The sequence below is a fragment of the Pleurodeles waltl genome, chromosome 7 (assembly GCF_031143425.1).
Source record: "Pleurodeles waltl isolate 20211129_DDA chromosome 7, aPleWal1.hap1.20221129, whole genome shotgun sequence".
Taxonomy (NCBI): Eukaryota; Metazoa; Chordata; class Amphibia; order Caudata; family Salamandridae; genus Pleurodeles; species Pleurodeles waltl.
Window position 1 is genome coordinate 121,914,625 of NC_090446.1, and position 15,879 is coordinate 121,930,503.

The following is a 15,879-nucleotide window of genomic DNA, read 5'->3' on the forward strand; positions in this document are numbered from 1 at the left end:
CTAACTGCTGAATGTATATAGTTCATTTACAGGTATTTACATGTTGTTGCGTGTTACGGCCTTTCTATTCACACTCCCTGTACTCAGAAAGCTTGTCACATAATTCTCTGCACTTCTTTTTCTCTGACTGGTAAGCAAGGGGAGTTTGTAAACACCAATTCCTATGTATCAAAAAATTAGCAACAATTTGTCAGAAGACATAGACTGACATTTTACGTCTGTCTTTGAAGCACAGCAAATGTGACAATTTACATGCATCTTCATTTATTGCTTGTCCGTCCATGACCCACAAGAAATCAGCTCACGGCCGACCAGTATGTCGCAACCCACAGTTTGAAAAACACTGCCTTAGTATATAATACAAAGTGTACCCATGCGAGAATGTTAAATGTCACTAGTCAACTGCAGCACTTATTGTGCCACCACCACAGTGACAAGGTCAAAACATAGCTCTAAGGCTGTCATTGCAGCTTAGTCGGGCCTCTGTTAAACTGCCAATGTGACACAGCAAAATAAACCCATGTGCTAAGTTAAAAAACTTTCTTTTTAATGTTTATAAGTCACCAATAGGAAAGGCCTTAGTTTCCCACAAGGCAGGGTGCTAATTATTAAAGAGAGGTACGTTTATTTTAAAATGTACATGTCCTGACAGTGAAAACGCAATAACATTTTTGTTTTCACTGTACCCAGCCTGCTGGCCTCATTGGCTAGCATTGAGTTTCACTAGCCCACTCGCTAAGTGCTAACTCCCATTTAGGACCACCGAACTTAGTACTCCAAGGTATCAAATTAATTGTTACATTAAACCCGACTAAGTGTGGGTCGGTGTTAAGGTAACTTTTAATACCAAGGTCACTTCAGAAAGTCACCACTTTCTTGCCCCAAACATCTAGTAGCCGCTTCTGGTTAACTGCAGCAGTTGTCACCCATGACAGCCTGCTCCACTCCTGCTGAGAGGTGTGAAGTGCTCTCAGGAAGGAAACAAAGATTCTGCGACCAGCGAGTGGACTCTAACATCTAGTTGGCTAGCCACCTCTTAAGCTTCTGGGACACAAAAGCTAAACCTGCAAGGAGCCCAGCTGAGCAGGTTGCCCTGAACTCCACTAGTGTAGCCAAGAGATCTAGTCTTACCCTCCAAGAGGTCCTTCACATGTCCTGGACCCTTAGCTAGTGCTAGGGTGCATGCTTTCTCACCACAGAACTCCAACTTGTGAGCCAAAACCAAAAGCAACAGTTTTTTAACTGAGTCCAAGGCCCGTAGACTACCGCTACTTGCCCGTTCGTGGGTAGTCTTGAAACACTGTTGAGAACCAAGGCTTTCACCAAACCCCTGGACTTCGCTGACTGGTTGACATCGACCATAAGACTTGACTTTAGTTGCAGAGTACCCCGCCCACCTCAATGTTGACAAGAAACAGAACCAGAACTGTTTCTTTGTGCATATTTAAAATCTGGACCGAGACCAACCCAGCAGCCGCATATAGCCCCAGCTTCCATGGAGTTCAGCCTGAAACTTTGGCTTTGTCTTGAATCCTCGTGATCCAAGGCTCACAGACTACTACTAAGAGTAAAACGCAGTGATTTACCAACTTTTCAAAACGTTTCCAAACATTTCGGATTGAAAAGCAGTGATTTATGAAACTCTCACAAAAATCATAATTCCTGTTCCCTTCATCTGATTTTTTTTCATTTTGGTGTCTAATTAAAGATAAAATATATTCTATTTTTATAAATTGGAGTGGGATTTCTATTGAGTCATGAGTCTTACTTGTTCAGTTTTTGGTACTGATAAATCCCTTAAACTTGTGTTCCTTGGAGTTAAGTCTGGCTGCTCTGTGCCACAGATACGAAGGACTGGCCTGAGGTTTTATTTAAAGAAACCTAACTAGACCTGATACAGATTAGTGAAATGATTACTTGGTGATATCTCACAACCACTCCAACTAATTATCATTTTTTCTCACAATTATTGCAACATTTGTAAATTAGGGCCCCTAATCTGTGACTAGCAAAATTATAAAAGACTATTATAGAGTTAACAGATTTTAGTTAATGACCAGATAGAGTGGAAAAGTGGTCTTTCTCTGGTCCACAATGAGTAGTCCAGTGAAGTGTTGGTGCACCAGTCATCTATATTGATTGATCGTGTACTGACTTTGGGTCTAATCATATCTCACCTACCCTTGCATTGAAGCCATTCCAGGATTTAGTTTGAGAGTCTCTCTGCGTTCACACCAAAATATTTTTCTATATTTGCTAGAATGAAGCTTCCTTTGTCCTTGATCATCTCACTGAAAGGGAAAACCCAATGTACAGCAAAAAATAGTTCTGTTTACCAAATTATGCATCGCTAACAATCACGAACAATAGGCATTCCAGAACCTTCTTTTATGATGTCTGCATGGGTTTCAGGCCTGTTGTGACATCATTCACCAGTTGGCTCATTTAAGTGCAGTTCATCAACATGGAGAAGGGGTCATTATGGGTGTGCTTCTCTTTCTTGCTCCTTCTGTCTGTAATGTCAGGAGTTTTGCATTTATTCTCTCTCTCTGTGTGGACTTGTGGGTCGGGTAATTGGCGGGAACCATTTTGGGATCTGGAGAAGTATAAGGCTTCTGGAACTCTTCCTATAACTTGTTCTTATGGAAGGTGACATTGTTCAGTCTGAGCCTTGACACCTTTGGTTACACTACCTCCAACTACTTTTCTGCAGTCGCTGACCAATTATAGGACAGAGCTTCATTTCCATCGCTACTTGAATACTGCTTTAATACATTATTTTCTGTTATCCCAACCTTCACCCCTTAACAGCCTCCTGTTTGTTAGTGCAAGGTTTATGGAAGTTCAGGAAGTGGAATCTGCAAAAAGGGAAGTAGGACTCTCAAGGCCCGGTTTATGGTCTCCTGAGGGCTCCTAGATCAGGGTAGCAAGGACAGAGCCAAGTGTACATGGTGCTCTATAGTGCTAGCCCTGGGGAGCAGCTGCCGCGTCTGGATGCTCTTAATTGAAGAGCATGTACGAGTTTAAGAAGTACCAAATATGGAAGGCAGAGCCCAACCAAGTGCAATGCATGGGCAGAAACAAGGTCATTGCAGTACGAGACCAAAAGACACAGCACTTACCTCAACAAACATAAAAGAAAACATCTGTAGGACATCGTAACCACCTATTCAATTGAAAAATCTGCAATTTTATTGGTCAGGAATCCTACAGGACGCAGAAAGCTGGGAAACTGCTTGTGCAATGCAAACACAGCAATAGACCGCACTACAACAACGCGCCGCAGGGAACAGAATCGATTGCATTGAACCTTCAAGCCTATGTGAGAGGAAGCAACTAACAGGTTGGTGGAAAGGGTGCACAGAGTGAGTAAGCAGGAACCCAGATATCACTCAACATCAGTTTCACTACTGATACTGGTGTACAGTATATGTTAAAATCAACACCACTACTAATGACTGATTTTATAAAAATGATTCCAATTCATTATTCGCATCCAAATTCAGTTGTCCCATCCTTTTGTGTCTGGCATGATACATACCTTTCACAGATGAACCACTGCTCCTCTGATCAATGAAAGGATGACCTGCAGGAGTATGAAGTAAACCAGCATCTTCAAGAGAGAAGGGATGAATTTAGGTGACTGCTTGGGGTGCAATGCTCAAGGCATGCAGAGAAAGAGAATTCTGCATTCTCTTTGCTACATACGTTCAAAGAGGTAAAAAACAATGTGGTTCTTGTGGGAAACAGTGGGGCAAGGAGCATTACGCAGTTGATTGGAGGTCTTTGGCAAGACAAACTGAAATCTTCCAGGACATTTCCAGGGGCCTCTGGATCTGATTATTGTTATTAAAGGTTACCTGTTGACAGCTAGGCTTTGCACATCATGAGTTATAATTGGGGCTGTGTGAAATTCATGTAATTTGCTTTTGCGTAATTATGAGAAATTTCGGGAAAATTATGCGAACTCCAAACCATCATTTTGTGTAATATTTTTAATTCTTGCGTCAGTTTTCTTATGTGAGGATGAATGTCTGCCAATTGCCACGAACAGCAGCCGCTCGCCTTCTTCTTCTTCGTTTTGTTCTGATGCTACACTTTTGCCAGAAACTATGGTGTAATTACGCGAAGTGGCATAATGGCAGAGTTTCAGGAATTTCACCTAATAAGCATACCTGAAATTCCTTAAATTACATTGGCATAATTTACATTTTGCCTGGGCCTAGTTATAATACCACCAAGATTAAATTTGCTTTCTGGTAATAGAAGGTCTATATTTAGCTAACCAGTAAGTTGAGAAACAGTGACATGTAATGAAGAGTGCATCGAAGTGGTATAAGTGAGGTATGAAACACAATATATAAAATAAGTTAATTTATTACATTTATAGCAAGCGAGTGGTCAGTTCATGATCTCCCAGTCTACCCCGGCCTCCTTTAACACGTAATCTGCAGAATGCAACAAATCCAAAATCAGGTTCCCAGCATGTACTTCCACCTTGAGGATTGTGAAGGTACAAATGTCTCTTGAAACCATTTCATGAGCCCCGAGGTGGAGTGTAATCTCAAATCTGAAGTCCTCCATAGGTCACTGCAATCTTTGCAGAACAAGGGCCCAGGAGACCTCCAAGAGACCTGCAGATGCTGGTGATCTGTCTCATTGACAACTTGACAAGTGTCAGCATCTCATGGTTCCAGCCCTGAACATGGCCTTTGTTATTCTTTGTCATTAACTGTCATCCTAATTGGTTCAGTTGAAGCAACTTATGAATACAACTTCCAGAATGCACTGGGTGCTCAAATGAAAGCCCTGGACTTGAAACTACGTGGAGCTAATGACAGGCTTAATCTAAAGCACGGTGCAAGACTCTGGGCAGGGCACTAGATGTGCATAAAACCTCCCGCCACTCTGCGCCGACACGTTAGCTCAGCCGAACCACATGCTGTCAGCTCCTGTAAACCGAGCTGATCAAACTCGCCTTCGATGGACTGATAAAGCTGGACGCAGCTGACGAGCAATGATGCGTAGAGACTCACCTTGCAGCCTGGCTGGCTTCCCACTTCCATCGGCCTGCAGCCCGGCCCTGCCTAACTCGCTGCTCTGCGGGAATGACCACATTCATTTCTAAGAAAAACAAGTCCGCGGGCCCAAAGCTTGTCTCAGAGTCCTAGCGCCGGCACTGTCGAGTTTCAGGATTGCACAGTCACAAGGAAGCTTAACCTCGATTCCATCTCATGCCTCCTTTTCCTAGCACTCCACACTACCTGTCTCTCCATCCTGCTCTTGTAGGCTCCTTTTCGACCTCCTTCCTTCCCGTGTCACTCAGCCGGAAACCCCAACCGCATGCATTGACAAATTACGAAATCACTGCTCGTAGCTGATTTACATAGCTCATCAACAGGTGGGGCTGAGCAATTTCAATATTTCTTATGCTACTTGTAGAGCAAACGTGGCAACAGAACATCGTACAGGACAATGTGTACAATTATAAGTGCTGGGACCCAAACATTGGCTCAGAAGCTGCAACCGGCGCTGGTGAAGTGTGTGGTGCCAATGCTAGAGAGTACTGATTCCCTTCATAATCATTGAATTCATCACCAGACACTCCCTCATCTCAAACTCACTCCTCTGCGTTTTTTCATCCCTGCTTTCTGCATTTGTCACTGTTTTTCTGACTTTCTTCTCCTTCTTTCCCACATTTATTTTTTTCTCTTTCTTGTTCTGGTCAAAGTCTGATGAGGAACAATAAGTGCCAGTGCCAAAGCATAAGTGCCAGTGGGCCCCGCCTGCAACCACCAGCTCTAATTAAGCACTGATCAAGGATAAGGAAGTTGGAGGATTGTTCAGTCTCTAGGGTAACTACAGTGCCAGAAGTTAGGCTTAACTCGTTACCTGACTTGTTTGGTAGCGGCTACCCCCAGGGCCTTGGGCTTCAAGTGGTGTCTGGACCTGCAATTTAACATCCCTAGGCTTGCCTTTGCCAACCATAACCTTTGTCCATCTGACCGTCTTCCTGACTCAAGGGGTGATGCCATTATCATGATCATGAGGTTACCGCTCATGCGCCAATTTACTTTTAACTTGGTTTCTTCCTTTCAGGCGCGGGTGGGTCAATGTTGCCCACCACTGATGTGTCCCCTTGTTAAAAAACTCCCTATTCAAGTGCTGAGCGCCAGTCATTGTTATTTGGGCTTTGTGTTCTTCATTTCGCTTTCTTACTTGGCGGGCTTCAAGGTGAGCCCTACACAGGCCTGGTATTAGCAGCGGGGCCTGGTGGGCCAGCCCACCCAAACATGACCACTGGCATACATGCCTACATTTTCAAAGAGGCAAGTCGGAGATTTTAAAAAAAGAATCAGAAGAATGTATTTCCTCCACTGAGTTCTATTGAAGCAGGCTGGGGACAACCAAAATAAAGCCATTTTTGGCTCTGAAAATTAGGAGTCTCCTGCATCAATCGGGGCTATTGGCATGGAAGCTTCAGCTCTCCCAGCCATGGTGAAAGAGGGCATGCAGAACGCACCTCTTAAGAGCCCTACGATGTGATGGTTTGTCCATTTGTTTACTTTAATTATCAGTCAGAGGTCATTAAGGACCCTCTAGAACACATTTTGAAGCGCATTATTTTCTTGATTACAGTCTTAAGGCGAAAACGTACCTGCTTTAGGTGATTTCCCTATTTTTGTACTGGCTGGGACATTAAAATTCTGGTCCTGCCGGTAAAGAAACAAAAACGCGGGGGGGAGTGGCGGGGGGGGGGGACAGGGTCAACACTAGATTGTGCCTGAGTCAAGCTGCAGTTGAGGCATGTTTGTAGGCAGAGTGTGGACAGGGGTTTACCTGCCAATAAGGCAGCAGGTGCAGTGCCTCCAGGGCCCAGGGCTATGAGCAGCCATTGCACTTCAATTTCGACAGGGATTTCTGAGAGTGTTTATGTATGTTACCATATGAATGATGTGTGCAGTAATATGGGGTAGGATGGAGCATGCATTACACTATTTAGAGAGTGGCACCTGTTTGGATGAGCAGCCATTAGGGAATCATAAATGCCTGCCCATTACCTAAAATGTAATGTTGAATTACATTGCTCACTGAAGTATGTGTGCATGTCTGTTATCTGCCAGATGTTGTGATAAAGTAATAACAAAAGTGATATCTCAAGTAAGATATTGTGCTAGCTGAATTTATTCTCACCAGTTTGGCAAGATTAAAAATGTGAACATTTCATATTCTGATATCTTGTTACAGTCTGGTGCACATTTCCAGGTTGCAGTCAGGGCCACTGGGATTATGTAGTTTTCCAGCTGTTGTTTTTGTATTCTGTATAATTATGGATTAGCCACATCTGCCACAGGATCCATCATCTGCTGCATAATCTGCAGATTTAAAAAATATGTTTCTAGCTCAAACAGATCAAAAGTCGCCAAAAATGCTGCAACACAGTTTGTCGCACAGTTAAAGGCCCTTTGCAAAGGTTGACTTCTTAACTTTCTGTTGCATATTGCAATACTTGCGTGTTAAACTTGTACTAATTAGGTGCAACCTATACCCAAACAGTGTCTACAAGTGTAAAAATAAAAGACAAATAATGAAGTCATAGTATCACTAAATGTATTAGATTACGCCACACAATATGCTTTTCTTGCCGCATAATTTAGTCAACTCTGCTGAATAATTTCAGTGGCTCTGGTTATAATAATCTTATTCTTTGTTTAATCACATCTGCTCACAACGGGACTCATCATAATTCAGTTCCATAAAGGGCTACTACGGGTTACTCAATGTGGCATGATACACAGATTTAGTAATGCTAATTATCCAAGTTTACCTCAGAACTAAATAAGTCATTCCACAAATATATTTTAAAATGGACATTTTAAAGTTTAGCCACAAATAAAATATGTTTTTCAGATAAATGGAGAGTCTCTGCATATAACATAGCATATAATTTATACAGCTATTCTAAAACCGGAATATGTATACTTTTGAAGGCAAAATGTAATCTATTCTATTTGGACACATTTCCAAAATAGCATTTGTTTACTTTTTTTCATTTCAGTGCATAGGACTAAGGCCCATATTTATACTTTTTTAGCGCCGCATTTGCGTCATTTTGTGACGCAAAAGCGGCGCAAACTTACAAAATACAATTGTATTTTGTAAGTTTCTGCCGCTTTTGCGTCAAAAAGCAGCGCAAATGTGGCGCAAAAAAAGTAAAAGTGTGGGCCTAAGGTTGATAAGGCTCGCTATTACAGTGAGACGTCACACAGCTAATAATTCATGCACAGAAACTTTAGAGCTTGTGGTCCCTTGCCCTTCAGGACCCATATCTGCATCACATACACATTCAGAAAATACATGTTGCTGCTTGCCTCAAATAAGTTATTGGGTCATTTAGCACATAAGAAAAAAGCTCATAGCAAACCTATGGTGACTTTGTAAGAGGTTTCAAAGAACAAGATGGACCGCATTTCAGATAGGGTGCACTGCTCCTGTTTGTGCCGTGGCCGAAACAGGGACAGTGGGCCTTGTTAAAATTAATGCGCTGCCCCTAGGGCACCACGCCTGCACCACGGCCAGCACATTCAGTGAAATATGGAGCAACTGTTTACAAGTATAAAAGTGTTTCACAGTGCAGGTGGCATGCTGCCTGTCCTGTAAAGAGGAGAGACAGATCCCCTTGCAGGCAGGTGCAGTGAGTGCCATGCACCTGCCTACAGGGGTATATCTAGGGGTCCATAGGACCCCTTTTCTTCCCTCCAGAGGGCTGGCTTAAGGAGGCAGACTGACAGCGTGCCACCTTTTTGTGACGTACTGTCAGTGCTTTTCCTAAGGGCCTGCTGGCCTCTGTGCCAGTATCCGTACGGGCGGACACAAGGGCAAAATGATGCCCTCATTTCAATGGAGGAACGTACTCTCAAGATGGCACTGGCTTGGCATATGTGCCAGTGCTGTCAGTATTACAGAAGGGGCTGCACAAACATGTGCAGCCCCTCTGTAGTACCATAGTGCTCTGGGGGCAGACAAAGTGGGTGCACGTGCCTGTTGTTCCCCAGCGCATTCTGTGTAATACAATCAGAGAAGGTTACACCTTTGAATGCAGTTACCAGTTTTACATCAGACAACTGTCAAGAATACTGCTCTCTTTTTCTATTTGGATTGTGTTTTTTAACCTTTTTAGCAATGAAAGAACACTGCAGAAAAAAATACATGGAAATAAATAGTTACAAAGTTCACAGTGTGCCAAAAAATAGGTGTTAGGCAAATTACACGGAGTAAATAGCCAGTTTTCCTAGTGAAAAGATGTCAAGGGTTGGGTGTGGTGACAAGGACCTCCTATAGCTTGAACTACTATTACGATCTGCTGGGTATCTACATGCTTGCGTGAAAATCTGACCTGCAAGATATGAGGGTTGAGAGTGACAGTACAGACATCAATTCTTACTCTCAAATAACTTTCTACATCAGAAGAAGATATGATGTAAATCTAGGGCTTGTAGGATTCTGAATTGACAAATATGGACCCGGAACACACTTTTGGCCCATCCAGATCGAAAATTCCTGGAACCGGGCCCATTCTTCTGCCTTTGGGGTACATCTGGGTGCAGCCTATGGGCAACCAGACCCACAGTCGGTTAACTGTCTAATTAAATAACATTCTGGGAATCCGTCGTCAATTTTAAATCGTTCCCAATCTACCACTAACCAAACTGTCCTAAAAATCAAGGGCACGCACCTGCAGCCCTGCCGGATCACAAGACACTAGCAAAAAGTCTCTATTATAGTGCCCCGTGGCAGGGCATGTTGTGTTTTGCACCACCCACCTAACGCAGAGCACGACCCAAAGAAGCACAACACCTCGGTGGGTGAGGGTCTCTGCATCCTAAAAAGTACATCCCTTGTGGCTGAAGGACCAATGTAAGGAATATACCTTTGGAAGGTCATGCATCCATATTTCTAGTTACATTAAGGGAGGACGTGTGCAGACCATTAATGGATCTTGATCACCCTGTAACCCCCACTTTTCGGATCCAGCTACAGAGATTTTCAACATCAGGTGGCCAGTTCCAGGAGGTAGGCTGCGTGGGTCACGCTTACCCATTGAGACTTCACTGACCTGCCCATTGACCATTCACAGCTGGCCAAACCTCATTTTTGATTGTGTCTTCCTGGGCCTGCATTCTGATCTCTCTGTCCAAATGCTTTATTTGGATGGTAACTGTAAACAAATTAGGTTACTTGGTAATTTCTGGCAATAAGTGTAAATCCTGCAGGGCAGTTATAAAAGCTGCTCTTCCCATCCCTAGCCCAGCCCACAAGAACCGCAGTGTGCCATCCACCGCTCCAAACTAAAACTAAAGTAAGGCTGCAAACCCACATCACAAGGCAATTAAGAGAACGAGTGGGTGATTTGAGAAACAGTCCCTATGAGTCCCTGCGGAGGATCGACCGCTGACTGCTCCATGACGCCTGCAAAACCGCAACAAAGTAGCAAGAAGACTACCAGCAACATTGTAGCGCCTCTTCCTGCCGGCTTTCTCAACTGTTTCCTGGTGGTGCATGCTCTGAGGGCTGTCTGCCTTCACCCTGCACTGGAAGCCAAGAAGAAATCTCCTGTGGGTCGACGGAATCTTCCCCCTGCTAACGCAGGCACCACACTTCTGCATCACCGGTCCTCTGGGTCCCCTCTCATCCTGACGAGCATGGTCCCTGGAACACAGGAGCTGGGTCCAAGTGTCTTCAACAGTCCAGTGGCCCTTCTGTCCAAATTTGGTGGAGGTAAGTCCTTGCCTCCCCACGCCTGACAGTAATCCTGTGTACTGCATGAACTGCAGCTGCTCGGGCTTCTGGGCACTTTTGCAAGACTTCCTTCGTGCACAGCCTAGCCCAGGTCCCCAGCACTCCGTCCTGCATTGCCCAACTCGCTGAGTTGGACTCCTACATCATGTTTGCAGAATCCCCTATCTCGACTTTACTGTCTTTCTGGGGTAGTAGGGTAACTTTACTCCTACTTTTCAGGGTCTTGGGGTGGGGTATCTTGGACACCCTTAGTGTTTTCTGACACTCCCAGCGACCCTCTACAACCTACACTAGGTCTGGGGTCCATTTGTGGTTCGCATTCCACTTTTGGAGTATATGGTTTGTGTTGCCCCTAGACCTATTTCTACCTATTGAATTCTATTGTGATCCTACATTGTTTGTACTACTTTTCTAACTGTTACTTACCTATTTTTGGTTTGTGTGCATATAATTTGTGTATATTACTTACCCCCTAAGGGAGTATATCCTCTGAGATACTTTTGGCATATTGTCACTAAAAATATAATACCTTTATTTTTAGTAACTCTGAGTATTGTGTTTTCTTGTGATATAGTGCTATATGATATAAGTGGTATAGTAGGAGCTTTGCATGTCTCCTAATTCAGCCTAAGCTGCTCTGCTATAGCTACCTCTATTCTACTAATAAGGGATAACTGGACCTGGCACGAGGTTTAAGTACCACAAGGTACCCACTATAAGCCAGGCCAGCCTCCTACAGCTATTAAAAGCAGTTCCCTGGTTGCTGGAGCAATGCAAGCTCAGGCAGGAGGCCGAAGCCGGCTGAGACCACGGGGGAGGCCTTGAGGTTCTCCCTGTGGTCCCAGATATAGCCCATAAGGGTAAAAAAATGAAGAAAAAAAAAATCATCTGGGTCCGCAGGGAAGGCCGTAAGGCTATCCCCCATGGTCTCAGATAGCCTGTGGAGGGCAAAAGAAAAAATGGAGAAACAAATATATATAGCCTAATTGTGAAGGTCACAGACCTTCACACTGAGAGTTGAGGGTTTGCCCCCAGGTGTAGCTGTAGTCATTTCCCTCCTTTAATTTCTTTTCAGCTACAAATGTTTAAAGCTCATACAGGAAGTTGATCTTACTCTTTCTAATTGACAAATACATTTTTATTTTCAATTTGTGCAGAAATATCTCATTCTAAGTATATCATTCATCAAAGCCTAAAAAAACTCTATCTCTCTCCCTCTCACTCTTTCTCTCTCTTTCTACCTCTCTCTCTTTAAATCTTTCTCCCACTCACACACCCTCTCAGACCCTTACATACCCACTCACAGACCCACTCAGACACTTATGCACCCCAACGCAGACCCACTTAGACCCTCGTGCACCCACTCACATCCCCATTCAGACACACATGCACCCACTGACAGACCTGTGCAGACACTGATATACCCAGTAAGACACTGATGCACACACTGTCCCACCCAGACAGAGACTCACAACCCTGTGGCCAACCACCTCCGCACACAGTCGAATGCCATGCACGGCGGTGGTTGGATTAATGTATAGTCATGAAAATGACTATATGTTAAGAAAAACATAGAAATTCACAGGAAAAAAATCAAAGGTTACAGGGACATTATTTTTAGGCTCACATTTAAAACTTACAAAACCGTACAAATTCACCGGTTATGGTTAGAGGTATCTCAAGTAATTATAACTCGTGCCCTAGAGTAAATAAAACTTGCGCCCTTGCCAAGCACTGCTAATTACCCCACATATTACAGTACTCATGCCATCTTTGATAACAATATCAATGTAATATTTGCTGCAAAGAATTTTAAGAAAAAACTGTGCATGGTGAGGGCACAAGTTCTAGTTACCTTAGGGCACGAGTTATAGTTACTTGAGATAACACTAACTAAAACAAGTGAATTTCTATGCTTTTGTACGTTTAAAATGTGAGCCTAACTAAAATGTCCCTGTAACCTTTGGTTTTTCAGTGAATTTCTAGGTTTTTTTAAAATTCTATTTCCGAACTATAACTTCCCTGTAACCTTTGTTTTTTTCATTGAATATATATCTATATATATGTATGTGTGTGTGTGTATATATATATATATATATATATATTTATATATATATATATATATATATATATATATATATATATATATATATATATATATATATATTTTGATTGTCTGCCGCTGGTTATTGGTTACTTCCACCTGGGGTGTGTGTGTTCCATGACGGGCGCAGCTCCCCTTCTCAAATATCTTCTACTTCCTCTAAGCGAAGTTTAAAGATGAACGCCACTCCTCGGTTTCAATTTTCACGAATTTTAAATAGCAGAACTACGTCTGGACGGATGGAGTTCTGCTAATAATATTTGTTGAAATTGAAACCGAGGTGTGCCCGTTCATCTTTAACCTTCCGTTAGAGGGTGTAAAAGATATATATATCTATAACTTTATCTATCTATAACTTTATCTATCTATATCTATATCTATATATATATATATATATATATATATATATATATATATATACATACATACATACATACATATATCTATATAAAGAGAAAGAGAGGGATCAGACGCTTGAAGTAAGAATGTGTTATGAAGGTCATAGAGCTGAAATGTGTTGCATGAGCTGGTGCTTTTGTCCAGAATAAACAGAGATATGTGTTTGCTAATTCTTGAGTGTACATGTTTACATTTTTACATAAAGATTATGGTCCTCTATGTTTGGTTGGGTCCGCTTTCATGTTTTACCACATGTTTACAGAATGGTGGGAAATGTAGTTTCCAACACGCATCAAGTTAATAGACAGATATGCATGACAAACCTATCTGCACACATTTCCAGATAAGAAAATTATAATCTTAATTAAAAACTGACACCTTATAGAACTAATATTTAAAATATTCAGAATTCATTTTTATTGAACAATATGTGTCCCAGATGTGAAACAACAACATTAATTAAGAGAGTTACACCCATCATTGCTATTACTTATAAAAGGTTGTATTCTTGCAATTTCATTCCAGTTTCAGGACATCATCATTGTTATCATGTGTTCAATTAATAAATTATGGATTTCCCATTTTAATTAATAAAAATATCTCCATCAGTTCTGTCCTCAGCAAGTCATGTTAATTGGCATACAATTCACATCCTCATTGCTGTCAACGTACAAATCAGTATCAATATGCCTGCAAAAAAGTTTGTGTACAAGATTACAAATGTTTGCATCTTGTCAGTCCTCATAATCCTCTGTTAGACCTCACAGCCTTAGGGTAGTCTTCCTCCAAACATTTTGCCTTCCCCCTCTATTTTCTGACCTTGTTTTTGCTGGTTTTCCGACTTCTAACCAGTGCTAAAGTGCTTGTGCTCTCTCCCTTAAATCATGGTAACATTGGCCTAGCCCCATTTGGAATATTTAATTTACTTATAAGTCCCAAGTAAAGTGCACTGCTTGTGCCCGGGGCCTGTAGAATAAATGCTACCAGTGGCACTCATTGTGCCACTCACTCCAGTAGCCCCCTAACCATGGCTCAGGCCTGCTATTGGAGAACTTATGTGTGCAGTTTTACTGCCCCTTCAACTTGGCATTTGAAACCCTTTGTCAAGCCTTAAACTCCCCTTTTATTACACATACGATACCCCTGAGGTAGACCCTAGGAAACACCAGGGCAGCGTGCTCTGTAAGTAAAAGGTAGGGCATATACTTTTAAGTTTTACATGTCCCGGGAGAAAAAAACTCCAAAAATCGTTTTTTACTACTGTGAAGCCTACCCATCTCATATGTTAACATTAGAAATTCCTTATTATTCTTTTAAGTTGTAATTCCTGATTGAGAAGGAGTAGCTATGTCATGTTTCATATCCTTGGAATGGCAATGATAAATCCTCTTTACTGGTAAAGTTGAAATCAACATTACTATTTTAGAAAGGCCACCTCTAGAAAGTGGACATTTCTCTGCTCTTACAGCTCTGTGTGCCTGCAGCCTGTCTCCAATACGCGTCTGGGGTAGGTGACAGCTACACTTTGTGCATTCCCTCTAGACAGCTACAAACACAGGAAGGTTAGGTGTGTCTAAGCACTCATCTTCATTCTGATGGCTCTTCCTGGGCAGGAAGGAAGGAAAGGGCTAACACACCTGAATAGGCAGTGCTCTCACCCCACAAAAGGCTGATTACCTCCTACTGATAGCCTAGAGCCAGGGCTGTGAAGAAAGGACAGCTGTGCACTTCAAAGACCCTTCTTTGAAGTCTCCCCCACTTCAGAGGCACAACTGGGTAAAAGTACAGGGTCTCTGACCTCAACAAATCAGTATACTTCTGGATCTGTGTAGCCTCTACCTGGAAGAAGAACTGGTGTAGTGCTTAAAGGACTGCTACTCTGCTGGATCACTGCCCTGCTGGAATCTTGCTTTGCTAAGCTGCCCTGCTGCCGGATGTTCCCCTGCTTGGATGAGGAGGACTAGACCTGCATCACTTGAACCCAGAGTGACTCTAAGGGTTTGCTGGCTTGCCTCCTGTTTTCTGAAGTCTCAGAAGTACAAAATACTTCTGACAGTCCTGCTGTAGCTTGTGGACTCTGCCAGCTGTGTGTTCTGCCCTGCCAAGTGGTGCCATCCCAGTCCTGGGCCTTTGGAAGTGGGTTTTTCTGGCTGCTCCTGCAAAGAACCATGCATCGACCTTGTTGCATCTTGTGAAACCGATGCATCGCCTTCACCATCGACGCTTTGCTACTGCATCGTCGCTGTTCCATGGATTGATGACACCGCATCGCTGTCGACAACACGCTGCTGCTGTGAAAGGCGGAGCACCGCATTGCGGACCATGGTACATGTTCCCTTCTGCATGCCCTGGAATCAATGCATCACCTTCATCCTTCGGATCAACACCAAAGCATTGCTTCACTGCTCTTTTCAGCGCAGACCCAGAAGTAACACATCAACATTGTTACGCTGATGCATCTCAAGGGCCAAGGAACTGCCCTGCGTGGGTCTTGTAGCCGGCCTATGCTCTATCGCAGTCGGCCTGAATGTTTGACTTTGGCAACACCAGATAGCCCAGTTGGCAGTTTCTGCATG

General features: G+C 43.0%; 1 protein-coding gene across 3 annotated transcripts in view; it reads right to left on the reverse strand.

Moving 5' to 3' along the window:
* Positions 1-15,879, reverse strand: part of C7H20orf204 (chromosome 7 C20orf204 homolog) — a 142,966-nt gene that overhangs the window by 105,519 nt on the left and 21,568 nt on the right. Inside the window, exon 1 of one of the 3 annotated variants that reach the window (XM_069243238.1) lies at positions 5,265-5,306. The exons of 1 other annotated variant lie outside the window; for it this stretch is intronic. In XM_069243238.1, coding sequence (XP_069099339.1) covers positions 5,265-5,276 — 12 coding nt within the window. In that variant the 5' untranslated portion in view covers positions 5,277-5,306. One more of the 3 variants, XM_069243237.1, reaches the window with a different exon arrangement.